This window comes from Podarcis erhardii (genome assembly GCF_964252035.2).
Source record: "Podarcis erhardii genome assembly, chromosome: 8".
Classification (NCBI taxonomy): Eukaryota; Metazoa; Chordata; class Lepidosauria; order Squamata; family Lacertidae; genus Podarcis; species Podarcis erhardii.
In genome coordinates this window covers 66950264-66967440 of record NC_138499.1, presented here as the reverse complement: position 1 = coordinate 66967440, position 17177 = coordinate 66950264, and the positions used below count along the sequence as shown (strand labels likewise).

The 17177-nt window shown below is 44.3% G+C and overlaps 1 protein-coding gene across 1 annotated transcript; it reads left to right on the top strand.

The window, feature by feature from the left end:
* Positions 1-3093: 3093 nt before the first annotated feature.
* Positions 3094-17159, top strand: BPHL (biphenyl hydrolase like). The gene is made up of 7 exons (XM_081873166.1): positions 3094-3253; positions 5220-5323; positions 6968-7134; positions 9712-9865; positions 13471-13602; positions 15606-15729; positions 16775-17159. Exons 1-7 carry the CDS (start codon positions 3138-3140, stop codon positions 16860-16862), a joined length of 885 nt encoding a protein of 294 aa, XP_081729292.1. The 5' UTR covers positions 3094-3137; the 3' UTR covers positions 16863-17159.
* Positions 17160-17177: the final 18 nt, after the last annotated feature.

The window sequence follows — 17177 nt, the reverse complement described above, 5'->3', positions numbered from 1 at the left end:
TTGAATCCCCACAATGGGGTGAGGTCTCATTGCTCTGTCCCAGCTCATGCCAACCTAGCAGTTTGAAAGCACACCAGTGAGAGTAGATAAATAGGTATCACTGTGGTGGGAAGGTAAATGGCATTTTCGTGTGCTCTGGTTTCCATCACAGTGTTCCGTTGCACTAGAAGCGATTTAGTCCTGTTGGCCACATGACCTGGAAAGTTGTCTGTGGACAAACACCAGCTCCCTCTGCCTGAGAGCGAGATAGTCGCTTTTAACTGGACTTTTCTGTCCAGGGGTCCTTTACCTTTACCTAGATATGTGCAATACTTGACAAATTCATATTTTGTCAAAATCATGGCAAAGCCTTCCAGTTCAGATCTAGCTTGGCGTGGCCTCAGAAGGGAAGGATTACAGAACAGTAGAATGATTTGTATTGGTAGTGTTTTTGGTCACACGTCGGGTGAATTATATGTAGTTAAAAGGACCAGGCGTGTGAAAACATTCCAGATGTTGCATACCCAATATCTTAACCATGGCTATGAGGCTGCAAAGGGACCATAGGATTTCCTCTTCCCTTTTGCCTGGAATCTGCATGTGCAATCTCAGCTGCAGCTTTTATGTTACATCAGTATGAACAGCAACCACAGTTAACTCTCATGAAGTTCCCTGGTAGCTATGGAAGCAGCTTCAAATCCTGATTTCGCATCCTGGTTAAGAAAGAACCTCAGTGGCAGGAGAAATTGGAGCAGAGTAAGGGAACTAGCGCATAATCCCATGCCTCCTAATCTTTTATTGTGTAAGTTACAGATAGGTAGCCGTGTTGGTCTGCCATAGTCAAAACAAAACAAATTCCTTCCAGTAGCACCTTAAAGACCAACTAAGTCAGTTCTTGGTATGAGCACACGAAAGCTCATACCAAGAACTGACTTAGTTGGTCTTTAAGGTGCTACTGGAAGGAATTTGTTTTGTTTTTATTGTGTAAGATATACATACTTTGGGACCCACTCTGGTAGTGACTGCCATTTGTTTTAAGCTGTTTTATCTACCTTGTTACCATCCTGGGACTTGGGGAGAATTATTATTTAAACTGTTTTTTTAGAACTGCTCCTTGTTTTTAGCTATTGTTGGTTTCATGTGCTAGTTTATTTCATTTTGCCTCTTAAAATGTATCTGCATGACTTATTTTGTGTTGTGTAGACTTTGTGAAAGCTGCCCTGTGTATTTTTGTAGAAAACAGGGTATAAAAATGTTATTATCATCATTAGCACAGTTAACAAAGTGTAAGAACAAGTTAGTGTGGTTAATAATAATAATAATAATAATAATAATAATAATAATAAATATCCTGCCCTCCCCAGCCAAAGCTGGGCTCAGAGCGGCTAACAACAATAAAAACAGCACAGTTTACATAAAATCACAATCAATTAATTAAAATACATTCTCAAATCAATTCAGAATCAAATTAATGGCAACTATTGGGCTAGAGTTCTGTGAGGATGATTGCCAAAGGAGGGGGTCAGACTGTCCCTTGGCCAAAGGCCTGGTGGAACAGCTCTGTCTTGCAGGCCCTGCGGAAAGATCCCGTTCGCATCCAGAGGTACCAGTATACAATGGTACCTTGGGTTACATACGCTTCAGGTTACAGACTCCGCTAACCCAGAAATAGTACCTCAGGTTAAGAACTTTGCTTCAGGATGAGAACAGAAATTGTGGGGTGGTGGGGCGGCGGCAGCAGCGGGAGGCCCCATTAGATAAAGTGGTGCTTCAGGTTAAGAACAGTTTCAGGTTAAGAAAGGACCTCCAGAATGAATTAAGTACTTAACCTGACGTACCACTGTTATTGTGATAAACTGCACCAGAACACTGAGGCTTCATTCAACTTGTCCTAGTTGACACAGCCCCCAATGAGTTCTCCCCCCCCCCAATGAATCTAGCTAATCTCTTTTTCCAAGCTTTTCTTTTCACATGCAGGGGAAGTCCCTATCTCACCAAGGGTTTGAGCCCCATCATTGGCTACCCTCCCCTGGTTTAACCAGCCAGTCAAAGCCCTTCCTGGGGTGCGGCTGCTTTCGCATGTCAGGAGCCACGGGTGAGAGCGAAGCGCAAGGTGGGGGACCAAAAGGAGCATGATGTGTTTCGCCACCACCACCAGAGGTACTACTCCTCCAACACTCCACACCCTGGCCTTCAATTGCAATTAGAATCAGAATTATAGTCGGGATGGGGTACCACAAGGGTCATCTAGTCCAACCCCCTGCAATGCAGAAACAAAGAATCGGATTTTAAAAAAATTAAAGGGATAAAAAAAAGTTGCTAGCAATAAGTGGGGAAATAAACAAAACAATTAAAAGCAGGGCCGGATTTAGGTTTGATGAGGCCCTAAGCTACTGATGCTAATGGGGCGATTTATATGTCCAGCTGTTCTTTGTCAACAACAAGGTGTCCGTGTATTTTGTGTCGAATATATGCTATATGGTAATTTATGGACCTAAAGGTAAAGGGACCAACTCTGGGGTTGCGGCGCTCATCTCGCTTTGTTGGCCGAGGGAGCCGGCGCACAGCTTCCGGGTCATGTGGCCAGCATGACTAAGCCACTTCTGGTGAACCAGAGCAGTGCACGGAAACGCCGTTTACCTTCCCTCCGGAGCGGTACCTATTTCTCTACTTGCACTTTGACGTTCTTTCGAACTGCTAGGTTGGCAGGAGCAGGGACCGAGCAATGGGAGCTCACCCCGTCGCAGGTATTCAAACTGCCGACCTTGTGATCGGCCAAGTCTTAGGCTCTGTGGTTTAACCCACAGCGCCACCCGCGTCCCTATATGCTATATATGCTATATGGTAATTTATGGACCTAATAGGTATCTATGCCATTTGCACATAACAAAATCCATTTTTTCCTTTAATTTTTTTGGAAATTGTTTAGCTTGTAGGTCTGATTAAAAGCCAAAACTAAACCAAAACACTCCGCACGCCAAATGGGTCGCCTCAGCCTGCCTAATAACGATAGGGCCAGCCCTGCTTCTCCTGCCCGGCCTGCAGCTTGGTTGTGAAATCGGCGCCTGTTAACCCTTCGAGGATCCGCCGCTCGGTGCCCCGTCCTTCCCTTGGGAAGGCGAAGGCGGAGCCACCGCGCGGCAGAACCAGAAAGGGCCATGGCTCGGCCGAGAAGCGGAGGGCTGTTGCTGCGGCGCCTTCTCTCGCAGCTCTCCCGCTCCGCGCAGGGGGGAGCAACGCTGCGGGTCTCCCAGGCGCCGGCTGCTTCCTACGGGTAAATTCCCTGTTGAGACGGGGCGGACAGACGAAGCGGGGGAGGCTCTGCAGTCTCAGCGACTTAGAGACGGCAAGGCGGGGGAGGGATTGTGCGCGCGCGCAGTCGGTGGCTTCCGACGGCCACGGGGCGGTGGGCAGAACGTTGAAGGACGGGGGAGGAGACCCGTGCGTGCCTAACGTGGAAGGTTAGAGAGCATAGCGCGCAGCCCGGTGGTTCCCAAGCCTTTTTTTCTCTGGGCCACACTTTCTGCATAAAGATTTGCTCGCGCCACACCGATATTATTTTTAAATTCATTTAATATTCCTTTGTTTGTTTGATAAGAAATACATCGGAAAACCAAGAGAAATAACTCCTAGCCATAAATAAATAAAAAATACTTGCAGATAGCTCGGTTCTGCACCCCCTAACATAAATCCTGGCCGCGCCCAGTGCACGGTTACTTTTATCGCATGATCATTGATCACGGGAAATCCAGAAAGTACCATGTGAAAACAGCACGGTTGCAGAAGAACAGGAATCCTTCCCAAGATTTGATTATAAGCAAGCACCATATGCACTATAAGTAGCTGAACGAGAGCTGTGAGCTTGCAGTATTGCAGTTCTTGCCCCTGCGATTCGGTTTTCCTTCCCAAATAAACACATAAAGCTGGTTCAGTTGCTGGTATCACACTTCCCGCTCCCCAGTCCAATGTCTAGATTAGTGGATCCATTATCTTTTTGTGCCTTTGTTAGTCATTAACTCAACAGACTGGCAGATACTGATTCAAACAGCAGATACTGACTAAAACAAGGGAATTGGTGGAAGCACGGCCATGTTGAGCATTTTATTGGAAGCTCAGGAGAATATTATGCATTCTGGGTGCCATTCCTTAAAGAAGTATGACTCCAGAACAGGAGAGTTGGAGTCCAACATTTATCTGTCAGGGGAGCCTGACTGAACCCTGGGAGCGATGTTTTAATATAACTCGAAATGGTTGCTCCGTTCCTTCAAGAGCATCAAATCTCAGTTTTACTTTTTTTCTGCACCTATACGCCTATTTAATAACTTAAATACCAGCAGGCAATTAGTAAGTGACATTACTCGCTTCACAACGGGATGTAATTGATAGTTCTGAATTTGGATTGTAAGGAGATCTGTGTGGGAGAAGAAACTCAGATCAAATGAGGCTGAAGAATTTGGTTTACCAATGTTGCAAAACGCACTGATGTTCCTCATCTTTTGTCATACCTCGGGTTGTGCGATTTCGGGTTGCACACCGCGCCGAAATCGGAAGTACCGGAACGGGTTACTTCCAGGTTTCAGCGCTTGCGCATGCGCAGAAGCGCTAAATCGCGCTTTGCGCATGTGCAGAAGCACCAAATCCTGACCCGCACGTGCGCAGACCCGTGGGTTGTGGGTTGCAAATGCTGCAGGTTGCGAACTTGCCTCTCGCACGGATCACGTTCGCAACCCAAGCGTCCACTGTACCCGGATTTTAAGTCAACAATCCCGGCAGTTAAATCTGTTCTGGAGTTTTCCTCTGACCTGCCTCTGGAGCAGATTTGGGGCGGGGGGATGCACAAAGAAAGGAGAGAGGAGTCCACTGCATAAACAAAAATCCTTGCACTTACAGAACCATTTTGCTGGATAGCAGCACCCTGTGTTTCCATACAGGAGGATGCTTCATTTGTTTATTCCCCAGCCGCTGAAGGCCCATCCTCCTTCAAAAGCTGGCAAAGCATTGAGTAAATCTTTCACAGTCGGCTAAAAGAACAGCCTCAGAGCACAATTCTGTTCTTCTAATTTTTGGCAACTTCACTCCTATCGCACAGGGCAAAAAATTCCTTCCGTACCTAAAGTGCAAACAACCGCACTTTCACTAACAGCATCAGTCTTAACAGTAAGACTGGGCAGTCTGATCCTCCAATTCAGGTGTTATAAAGCTAAAATGTTATTTGTTGGGGGGGCTGATATTTCCTCTAGCACTTCAGTAACCTCAGCTAAAGTTGAAGTGAATGGCGTCCGACTACATTATCAGCAAACGGGAAGTGGAAGCCATGCTGTCCTGCTTCTCCCTGGAATGTTAGGTTTGGATCTTTTTGTCTTACGTCTTTGGTCTTTGTCTTATGTTTGTGGTCTTTCTCGGTGATGTTCTTTTCCTCGATAAGACAAGAACCTCGATATACCTCTTTTCCTCGATATACACAAGAACCAGGCTTACTCATACCATTCACACTCTTATAGAGTAGCAATGATTTTTAAAAAAATCTTGTAAGGAGCTAAGAACAACTCAGTCCACCAACTTTTTCTCACAGTAGTCACCCAGACCAGCTGGACCCAAGTACAACTTTCCCCACTTTTGATTCACAGTCATCCTGCCTCAGACAGTGGAGATTGAGCATAGCCATCATACAGAAGTAATCCATTTTGTAGCTAAGATATAAGGCGCCTTCTGTGCCACTTATTTAATTCAGGAGTGTTCACGGACTTCTACATGTTTGTTTACCTATTTAGGCCAAATATGCAGTTTTTAAGAATGTAGAACTGGATTTGAAAGAGGCATTGCTTGCCTGGGTGTAGAGACGTTTTTCTTGCCTCTGGTCAAACAGGTGTTTGCAAGGATGCCAAAGGTAAAAAGAGGATGACAGGTGTGCAGGTGAGGAGCAGCACCCCTTAATTCCAAGCTGCTTTCAATTCTCCGCAAAAGCTATTGCCTCATCTCTTATTTCAACATAGAGAAGGCTAGACAAAGGCATAGAAGAGAAGGCTTTTGATGGTTGTTAGTCATGAAATCTATTGCTCTGCTCCCACAGTTAGAGACCTTAATGCTTCTCTGCTGAGAACCACAGGAAGGGAGAGGGCTCTTGTACTTGGGTCCTCAATATGAGCATCGCATGGGCATCTGATTGTCCCATATGAGAACAAGATGTTGGCTGTGATGGGCCATTGGGCTCTTCTTATGTTCTTATGCACATATCCCACCATGTGGTCTTCCTTGGTGATGAGAGTTATCACGCAAGCTACCCCTGTTGAATTTCCCCCTTCTCCGCAACTGTCAAATGAGTCCTGACCTCTCTTGCACCGAGCCACTACAGTGTAACCAAGAACAATTCTTAGAACAAGTCTGGTGCATTGGGCGACATTTCCCTGGTCAAAAGGTGTCCTCATACCATTGATTGTAAGCATATGGGACATAGATATTAAGTACAGTGGTACCTCGGGTTACAAACACAGCCCCAGGATCTCAACAGAAATCACGCTCTGGTGGCGCGGCAGCAGCAGGAGGCCTCATTAGCTAAAGTGGTACCTCAGGTTAAGAATGGCTTCAGATTAAGAACGGACCTCCGGAATGAATTAAGTTTGTAACCAGAGGTACCACTGTAAATATAGCTGTTGGGGCTTAATTTCCAATTGCTCATCATTGTAAGAGAGTATCTGTGACTGTGGTCAGTAGCTGTAGGATATTATGTCAGATCTGTAACTCCTTGAGCAGAGAAATAAAGACACAAAGTTGGTTTACTGGGTGGTACCCATAAGGCAGAGTTTCCTTTTAAACTTAAAATGTGCATACCAGTGCTTTTCTAGAAAAAGAGGTGCCAGAACTCACTGTTGTTCTCTTATAATGGCAATGGCATCCACTTCAGCAGTGCTGGGACTGAGTTCCGGCTGAAAACAGCCCCGGGCATAACGATTGTCTGATTTGGTGCAATTATTTCACCTATTTTTTGTAGGGAGTGGCCAGACCGATTTTGGACCACAGCTGAAGTCTATGAACAAGCAGCAATTCACACTTGTAGCCTGGGATCCTCGAGGGTATGGAAAGTCAATCCCCCCACTTCGAGATTTCCCTGAAGATTTTTTTGAAAGAGATGCAAAAGATGCTGTGGACTTGATGCAGGTAAATTTGTCCTTCTAAGGAACACCCTTTGGAGAACTGAAGTGTTCCTTCCCTGGGCTTTTAGAATGTTAGTTGTGGAAGTAAACACAGCAAGCAAAACTTGAGCCTCAGGGTTTGTGGCTCAGAAACTTTATGAAAATGATTAACTGTTTAGTAGCAGGATATCTCTGTTTCAGGACACCTGTCTCCTTTTTGCTTTAGCAACCTATTCCTTTCAAAGACTATTCAGCTTAATTCCTTTGTTAAAAAACTCACCATTATATATAGCCTATTCAAACACAAAAACAAGTGTAAGGTATTAGCACCCAAAATGCATGTCACTAAAACTTTTGATTCATTCGTATGTAATTGAAGGAAACAACTTATAGAGGTACCATATTTTTTGCTCTATAGGACGCACCGGACCATAGGAGGGGGAGAACGGGGGGGGGAATTCTCCCCCTCTCTGCTCAGCGCCCCTTCAGCGAAGCGGCAGGAGAAATGGAGCCCCTTCCATTTCTCCTCCCGCTTCGCTGAAGGGGCACTGCACAGCTCTCCCTTTCTGCTGAAGCCGGGAGAGTCTTGCTCTCCCGGCTTCAGCAAAAGGAACCCAAAGCCTTTGGAGCGCATCGCGAGTTCCCGCTGTGCTCCAAAGGCTTCAGGCGGCTATCCCTGAAGCCTGTAGAGTGCACACCGACCCCTCTCGCTCTCCAGGCTTCAGCGAAAGCAACGCAAGGCCTCCAGAGCGCGGAGGGAGCGCTCCCTCTGCGCTTCGGAGGCTTCGCGTTGCTATCGCTGAAGCCAAGGAGCCTGCATTCGCTCCATAGGACGCACACACATTTCCCCTTAATTTTTGGAGGGGAAAAAGTGCGTCCTATAGAGTGAAAAATACAGTACATGGTAGAGGGTGCCGAATCTTTTTCTCTCATAGCTCTTAACAGCCAGTCTTACTTCTGGAGAAAAACACCTGGAGAAACACAAAGAGGATTGAGAAGAGAGCAAATGAGGACCAAATGGGTTGGCCTAAATGGTTAAGGCAAATAATGTTAGCCCTACAATCTGGTGACCCAATTAATCTCCCCTCCACCTCCAGAATGAGCATGGTTCTTGCCCTAGCATGTGGCAACAAACCCTCAGAGGATGTTCTAGTAGCCTTCATACATACCTACCATCATGGCTTGGCACCAACCATCATGACTGAAGTGGCAGGCCTCTCTGTGCTCCGCAGAAGCATCTAGCAGGATTGACACCCTATGAGGCAAGATGTATGGGCTACTCTCACTCAAAGCACAAGGAGATGGCTGTCATCCCTACTCTATTTTAATTTTACAAAGGTTTGGATATTCCTTTAAATCACGGTTTCCCAAATTTGGCTCTCCAGCTGTTTTTGGACTACAGCTCCCATCATCCTTCCCGGCCCCCCCAAATTTTTTTATTGATTTTCCACATATATGACAAAAATAAAAAAACAAAAAAACACTTAAACTAACACAACACAACAAACTAAACAATAAACTAAACACAAAGAAAATTTGTTTCTTCAAATCTAATTCTTGTTACATTGATAACTGACTTCCTCATATCCCCTCTTGCTGAATTTCATTGTATCACCTGTTTAACAGTTCTCCCAAATCATATTTCTAATAAAATTAACTTTCATTTACTATCTTCTTCTCTTTTATTAATATTCTAATCATTAATATTTACTACCACAAATTCTTATTCTACCCCTAAGCCTATTTATTACTTCCAAGAATTTTCTATTTATCTTATATTACAATATTTAGCTAAATATTCTTTAAATTTCTTCCAATCCTCATGTATCTCCTCTTCTTTCTGGTCGCAGATTCTTCCAGTCAGGTTGGCCAGCTCCAAAAAGTCTAACATCTTCATCTGCCATTCTTCTATTGTTGGTATCTCTTGCGAGTTCCAATTTTTGGCTAATAAAAGTCTTGCCACTATAGTGGCATACAAAAACAGGCTAACATCTTTCTGGGCAGTTCCAATCCTATTATTCCAAGTAGAAAGGCTTCTAGTTTCTTAATAAATGTATTTTTCAACATTTTTTTCAACTCATTATAAATCTTTCCCCAGAAGTCTTTCACCTTAGGACATGTCTACAGCTCCCATCATCCTTATCTAGCAGGACCAGCAGTCAGGGATGATAGGCACTGTAGTCCGAAAACAGCTGGGGACTCAAGTTTGGGAAACACTGCTTTAGCTGATCTGGAAGAAGGGAGCTGCCTCCCCTACTTCTAGGTTGTCAGGATACAGTACGGGAGTGGCTAATCTGTGACCCTCCAGATATTGCTGGACTACAACTCCCATCTTTCCTGACCATTGGCCATTCTGGCTGAGCTGGTGGGTGCTCAAGACCATCAACATCTGAAGGGCCACAAGGTAGCAACCACTGATCTAGCAAGCCTCCAGTACCATAGATGAAATTTAGTAGGTGCAGCATAGCCAAACTCCCACCACTTGTAAATTCCCTTGATTTCGGTGGGGAAGGGTTGCTTCTGAAGAGACTTGTGTCTTCAGCTAAAGCCATTCAGCTGTAAAAACCAGTTATTTCCAGTCTGTTTCCCTGTACTAAACAAGGCACTGAAGTTTAAGAAGTTCTCCTTGCTGGGATGGAGTGACGGTGGAATAACGGCACTGATTGCTGCTGCAAAGAATCCAACTCTTATCCACAAAATGGTGGTTTGGGGAGCCAATCCCAGTGTTTCAGAAGAGGACGTGAAACTTTACAATGGTATGTATCAGATGAATGTAGAAAGGGTACGTTGAAGTTTTTCTTTAATTTTCTTTTCTAAACAACCATAAACATTTCAAAAACTGAAGTAATGTAAGCTTGAAGAATTCACGATTCAGCTATATTTGTAGCTGTCAGAAAGGAGGCTTGGTTACTAGATGTGAAACTTAATGCTCCAATATAAGAAAAATGCATTACAATGAAAATATTATAATGGTCTACTATACGAAAATCTTTTCCCACTGTACTCATAGCTCCCTACAATACTTGCTGTTTTCCCATTAAATAGTTAACGATAAATCAGAAAAATATTGCTTTGCACCAGTTGAATAAGCAGCAAATAGAATTAAAAGCCTTCTTGAATCAAGTATCATGGATTGTGGTTACAAAAAGAAGAAAAAATTGTTTTAAGGAACAGTTGAATTGCTCTTGAACAGAAATGGGGGGGGGGGCAGGGAGCTACTATAATTAACAACCCTGCAGAAAAGGAATTCAATTTAAAACTAAACATTTGCACATTTTGCTGCTACATGAAAAAAAAAACTCTGTAAAAACTTAAATGTGAGAGCTTCTAGCAGTGAGATGAGATCTTAGGATACTGCTATATTGTTGCTGGTGCTTTTAGCTTATTCATAAACGACCAAGCTGAGCAGTGAGGCAGCCAATATGCTAATGACATCCAATTATTCGGGGTAGTAAAGACACACACACACAAAAAAAAAGATTGCAAAGAGCTCGAACTGTATTTCTCTAAAATGGATGAATGGATGACAAAATGCCAAGTGCAGCTCAGAGAAAGGGTCAAGTGAAGTACTATGGAACAAAATATCCTAACTTCACATTATACTGGGATTGCCATATGTCGAGAAATTCCAGGACATGTCCTCTATTGGGGGGGGGTGTACATGGCCACCTGGAGGGAAATTTACGTTTTAAATTTAAAGCAAATGTCTGGGATTTAAAAAATAAAAAATAAAACCACAGGTGGCTCTGATTCAAGCTCGGCCCCAGACACACTGATCAGATGCTTGGAGGCTGTGGCTGGATGGTTACGTGGGAGCCGGTTGAAGTTAAATCCTTCGAAGACAGAGGTCCTCTGGCTGGGACGGGACGACATGGGACTGAGGGGGCAACTCCCATCTCTTGCGGGGGTGCAATTAGTGCCAGCACCGTCCGTTAAGAGTTTGGGTGTAATCTTCGATACCTCCCTCTCCATGGAGGCGCAGATTGCAGCTATAACAAAGGCGGCATTTTTTTCATCTCCGCCAAGCTAAGCAGTTGGCTCCCTACCTCTCTCGCCCTGACCTAACCACTGTGATCCACGCAACGGTCACCTCCAGACTGGATTATTGTAACTCGCTCTACGTGGGGCTGCCCTTGAGACTGACCCAGAAACTCCAGCGGGTGCAGAATGCCGCAGCGAGACTCCTTACGGGGTCTTCGCTTAGAGATCACATTCATCCGATGCTATACCAGCTGCACTGGCTCCCGGTAGAGTACAGGATCAGGTTTAAGGTGCTGGTTTTAACCTTCAAAGCCCTATACGGCCTAGGACCCTCGTACCTACGGGACCGCCTCTCCTGGTATGCCCCACAGAGGAACTTACGGTCTTCAAATAAAAACACCTTGAAGGTCCCAGGCCACAGAGAGGTTAGGCTGGCCTCAACTAGAGCCAGGGCTTTTTCAGCTGCGGCTCCAACCTGGTGGAACGCGCTGTCACAAGAGACAAGGGCCCTGCAGGACTTGACATCTTTCCGCAGGGCCTGCAAGACAGAGCTGTTCCACCTGGCCTTTGGTCAGGGCGCAGCCTGACTCCCGCCTTTGGCAATCTTTACAAAACTTTAGTTTATGGTTGCCATCAATTTTGATTTTAATTAATTTTTATAATGTTTTTATAATGTTGTACTATTTTAGTGTTGTTAGCCGCCCTGAGCCCGGCTTCGGCTGGGGAGGGCGGGATATAAATAAAATTTATTATTATTATTGTGTCCTGCTGCAGCCACGAGTGGTTTGGGCTTGGCAGCAGCAGACAGCGTGGGGCCTATTGGGTGAATGCCCCCCAAAATCTCAATAACTATTTATGTCTGGATTTTTACCAACCCTACATTATATACTGGTGGGGCCCGAGCTATCAGTTACTGACCAAGAAAGGGATTGAAGGATGTGAGGGAAAGCTCAATTTAAATGCTGATCCTAAGTGCTGTGGAAATGGCAAAATTCTAGTTCGCAAAAGAGATTGAAAATGCTGTTACCAATGCCTTTATACCCACCTATGGTGCAGACAGCCTTGGAATACTATGTACAGTTCTAGTTACTGAAGCGAAGATAGGATACAGTAGAGTTGGAAAAAGTGCAGTCAAAATGATTAGGAGTGGGGCTAAATCCAGTCCATTCTGGGGAAAGGTTATGATGTTTGGTGCCTTTTAGCCTAGAAAAAGGGTGAGTAATGGGGGCATAATAAATATGTATTAAAATTATCTGGAGAAAGTGGGTAGAAGTTCTGCCTCTCTCAAAATACTAGAATAGAGCTGGAGTCATGTTTAATTGTGTGAATCAATTTGCATTGACCCTGCCCACTGCTGGCATGAAGCTCTGAAAAGTTAGCCATGGAAGGGCATTCTGGCCCTTGGGCTGCAAAAGGGTCCCCGCTCCCCCATAATAAGACAGGATTTTGATACTTCTTTTAATATACACATTTCCGCCTGGAGGCGGTTGGAGGATGGATGGCAGCTAACAGATTGAGGTTGAATCCTGACAAGACAGAAGTACTGTTTTTTGGGGACAGGGGGTGCGCGGGTGTGGGGGACTCCCTGGTCCTGAATGGGGTAACTGTGCCCCTGAAGGACCAGGTGCGCAGCCTGGGAGTCATTTTGGAAGCACAGCTGTCCATGGAGGTGCAGGTTAATTCTGCGTCCAGGGTGCTGTCTACCAGCTCCACCTGGTACGCAGGCTAAGACCCTACCTGCCCGCGGATTGTCTCGCCAGTGGTGCATGCTCTAGTTATCTCCTGCTTGGACTACTGCCATGCACTCTACGTGGGGCTACCTTTGAAGGTGACCCAGAAACTGCAATTAATCCAGAATGTGGCAGCTAGACTGGTGACTGGGACTGGCCGCTGGGACCACATAACACCTGAGAGATCTGCATTGGCTCCCAGTACGTTTCCAAGCACAATTCAAAGTGTTGGCGCTGACCTTTAAAGCCCTAAATGGCCTCGGTCCTGTATACCTGAAGGAGCATCTCCACCCCCATCCACACTGAGATCCATCGCCGAGGGCCTTCTGGCGGTTCCCTCATTGCGAGAAGTGAGGTTACAGGGAACCAGACAGAGGGCCTTCTCGGTAGTGGCGCCTACCCGGTGGAATATCCTCCCTTCAGATGTGAAGGAAATAAGCAGTTATCCTATCTTTAAAAGACATCTGAAGGCAGCCCTGTTTAGGAAAGTTTTTAATATTTAATGCTGTACTGTTTTTAACATTTGATTGGGAGCCGCTCAGAGTGGCTGGGGAAACTCAGCCAGATGGGTGGGGTACAAATAATAAATTATTATTATTATTATTATTATTATTATTATTATTATTATTATTTCATTCCCTTGTCCGCAGCTATCCGTGATGTTTCAAAATGGAGTGAAAGAGCCAGGCAGCCAATGGAAGAAATGTATGGCCACGATTACTTTAGCAAAACCTGCGCAGCCTGGGTGGATGGAATCTCCCAGTTTGCACAAAAGCCAAATGGTAAGAAATCTGCAGCTAAAAAGAGATAGAGAGGTCGGCAATGATAAGCTTTAGGTCTCCGCCCTGTTTTGCTGCATTTCACTTCACTATTGTCCATCGTTGTATCTCAGAATCATCTTTATCCACAAACTTTCTTCCCAGGAGTCTGCCAGCATTTAAAAATTAACGCTGACTTTGTGAGATTAGAGGGAAAAGGTGGGATAACAAATGCAATCATTTAAAAATAACAATTATTACAATGGGTCAGATTTAACTAATTCCTTCCATTAGCGGAAGGCTACGCAAGGACTTCCATTAGCACAATGGAGGCTTGCCTTCTCTTCCCTCATGTTCCCAATTCCCAAATTGGCTTGTAGGGTCAGGAAAAACCTCAGAGTGGCACTGAGGAGTGGGCAGAATGTCCTGTCAGAGCTGAAATGTCTGCACTGGTGACAGTTGGTTGGAAAAGCACCATGCTACCTGCAAGGCGAAAGAAACTTCTGAGCTGCTGAGAGTAGGAATTGCAGGGTGTGTGTGTGTAGATTTGGATTGGCAATCCACCTGCAAATGAGGAACAGCCATTTGAACAGTTCTGCAACCTTGAAATAACCGTCATGCTAGCCAGATCTGTACATTTTGCTCGTGGTTCTGCTTTTCTAAGTAAGCAAGCCTGTTGGAACATCTTGCAGGGGAAATGACACACTGCCTAATTGCACACAAGGTATTTCTGCTTTTCTACTCCACCTTGCAGAAAAAAATTAACATTCCCTGCTTACACTTGTCTGCTTAAGTCAATCATTGCCAGTCTTAGTTTAAAAAAGCAATAATCGTTCGAGACTAATTTCAAGGAGCTTTTTTTAAAAAACAGAGCTTTCTTTTTAAAAAAGAAAAGCTTTCTGAATGCTAATGGCTGTTCAGTACAACAAGGACAAAGCGGTCGAATCACTTGGAGGGCACAGAATAGGCTGGCTACAATCTCCTACCCACATATTCTGGGAGCAGCCCCCAATGAACTCAGTGAGACTGACTTCTGGGTAAACCTAGAGCTGCATTATTACTATCCCAGTCCCAGCTGGCGAGAAGCAGAGTGGCATATCAGCCACTGCATCCCAGGTTCTGACAACCAGGGGAGAAGAGGTGGAAATAAAAAATTTGCTGCACCGGTTCCAGGCTGGCCTAGCCGAAGGATGTGAGAATTGGTTCCTTTGGGGGAATCTGCAAGCCTGACACCATTTTTGGCCTTTCTGCCAGCTACCACTTAATGCTTTCCATTAAGACCCACACCCACCCCACTAACAGATTTCCACCTTCACCATAGCCTAACACACACACCCCAGCAATGCAGATCAGGAGATTAGGGCTACTCAGATTATTAGCCACTGTTTAATTTCCTGACGACACTTTCTCAGTGTTCCCAGGCCTTGCCAGCACATCTTTTAAACTCCTGTAATGTTGTCCTTTCTTTGTAAACCTGTATATGGTATCAGGGTGGCGTATAGGTCACAGAACTCAGTAACTTGGGTTATTTGGAACCTAATTTATTTTGTGTGTACAGAACACAAAACATCCTGTCTGCATTAGCTGAGTCGACATATTTAACTCAAGATTTATAAGTGCCGACACTTGCGATGGGGAATAAAAGGAAACAGAAGCAAACTGCCCACAAAAGCAGAAAATTCTGACACATATTTTTAAGTACAAATATCAGTACATGCTTGAACAGGTTGTCTTAAGAATTCAGAACTAGATGCTGAGAGAAGGGGGAAGAAAACCCTGGCAATTTTGTCTGAATCAGAGAGACTGGCCCTCATGGAATTGCTCCCATTGTAGTAATTCCTGTTGCTGATCCAGTTTCTACTAAACCATATTTTTTTTTGCAGCCAGAAGAATCAACTATTTCACTTCCTTTGCAAGGAGGAAGTAGGTGGTGTTAGCGTCACATTTCCCCAGTGAAGCATATTACCATTTCAAAGTAAATAAATAAGGAAATTATCTTGACATTTTTTTCCACTTCCCATCCCCAGGCAGTATCTGTCAGTCTTTGCTGCCTCATATTCACTGCCCAACGTTAATAATCCACGGAGAAAAAGATCCCTTGGTTCCACGCTTTCACCCTGAATATCTTCACAAGCATATCAAGGGTTCACAGTAAGTTTGTTTTTCTTGGGGAGGTGGGCAGGAGAAACTAAAGCTAAAAATTATGTGAACAGATTAAAAAGCTTCTCCAGTTGCTCAGAACGAACCACTTTGCAGGCTTCTGCAATCATTGGAAAGAATGCTTCCAGCCACGATATTGAAGAAATACTCACAAGCAGACAGATCCATCCCATAGGAAAGATTTGTGCACAGTAGATGCAATTTCTGAACGCAAGTAGAAAGAGCAACTTGAACAAACCAGCACAAAATTCATTTCGCAATTTTCTGCAATTCAGCAAAGCGTCTGGGGTCAGTAACTTGAGATGAAAACTCAAGGACCTGCTTGCAAAATTAGACACCGGCATTAGGAAGTTAGAAACTGTTAGCAACAGTTTCAAAACTCTAAATGCTGCAAGTCTTTAATGGAACATGGTACAATGGAGGCAATCTAGACTGTAGCAGCTACAAAATAGCTGTCTTGAATGCTCTGCAGTGAATAGCGCAGTGATGTTGTCATAGTTCAAATGAACCACCTTGCTAAAACAATCCTTAAGGGATTGTTTTTTAAAATCCAGTGATTTTTGTAGATAGCAAGACAACGAAGACTGCGAGCTTAAGTTTCACTGAAACTTGTTTCCAAATTTGCCCACGTCGGACAGGCACATAAGCCTGACAATTCAGTGCTTGCTTTGAATGTTGAAATGGCCACAGCAGCTCATAACACTTTGCTATGACATGACTCCTCTGCAGTCATGTCCTGCAGATTATGTTGCTTCTTTTCATAGAGGCTTTTTTTATTTTAGACATGTCCATTTGAAAAAGATGAGCATGGACCGGGAAATAATTATAGCATGCTCAAAAGTCAGACACCTCCATGAATGTCCATAAATTATGACACAGATGCTTTGAGATATCAATTCCAAATATGAAAATACAAATCTTTCTAGCAAGCTGGCTTCTTGCATGCACTTGGGCAGAGTGTAGATTTAAGTAATAAATGCTTTCAGTGTTTCCTGTACACCTAGAATTTATCCAGTGGTGTTTGTTTTTGTTTCAGGTTACATTTGATGCCGGAAGGAAAACATAATTTGCACCTACGCTTTGCAGACGAATTTAACAGAGTGGTGGAAAAATTTCTTCTATGAAATGTTGCCAGTTGTTATTGTTCCACCCTGAGATCTATGGGTATAGAGCGGTATAGAAATTTAATAAATAATAATTGATAAGCAGCAGTTTCTTTGCTGTTCCTACTCATGGGGTGGATAGGACGATAAGTCCTTTTAATCAGCTTCATCTGGTATGGGGGAGAAAGGGAATCAAATTTCTTCCTGTTATTGCACCAAAGTTGTAACATGCTTCTCATGTCAACAGTTTGGCTGTATTTTAACCTTTCGGGGTTTTTACACTTAAATGAGCATTAAAATCTGCCTTTTGGCTATTAAGGACTGCTTGTGTTTCTT

Bases quoted from the DNA above. Each gene is read 5' to 3' on its own strand.
- BPHL (XM_081873166.1), top strand. From the start codon at position 3,138: ATGGCTCGGCCGAGAAGCGGAGGGCTGTTGCTGCGGCGCCTTCTCTCG. The intron at 7,135-9,711 runs GTAAATTTGTCC...GTACTAAACAAG, and splicing joins ATGCTGTGGACTTGATGCAG to GCACTGAAGTTTAAGAAGTT. The intron at 9,866-13,470 runs GTATGTATCAGA...CCTTGTCCGCAG, and splicing joins GGACGTGAAACTTTACAATG to CTATCCGTGATGTTTCAAAA.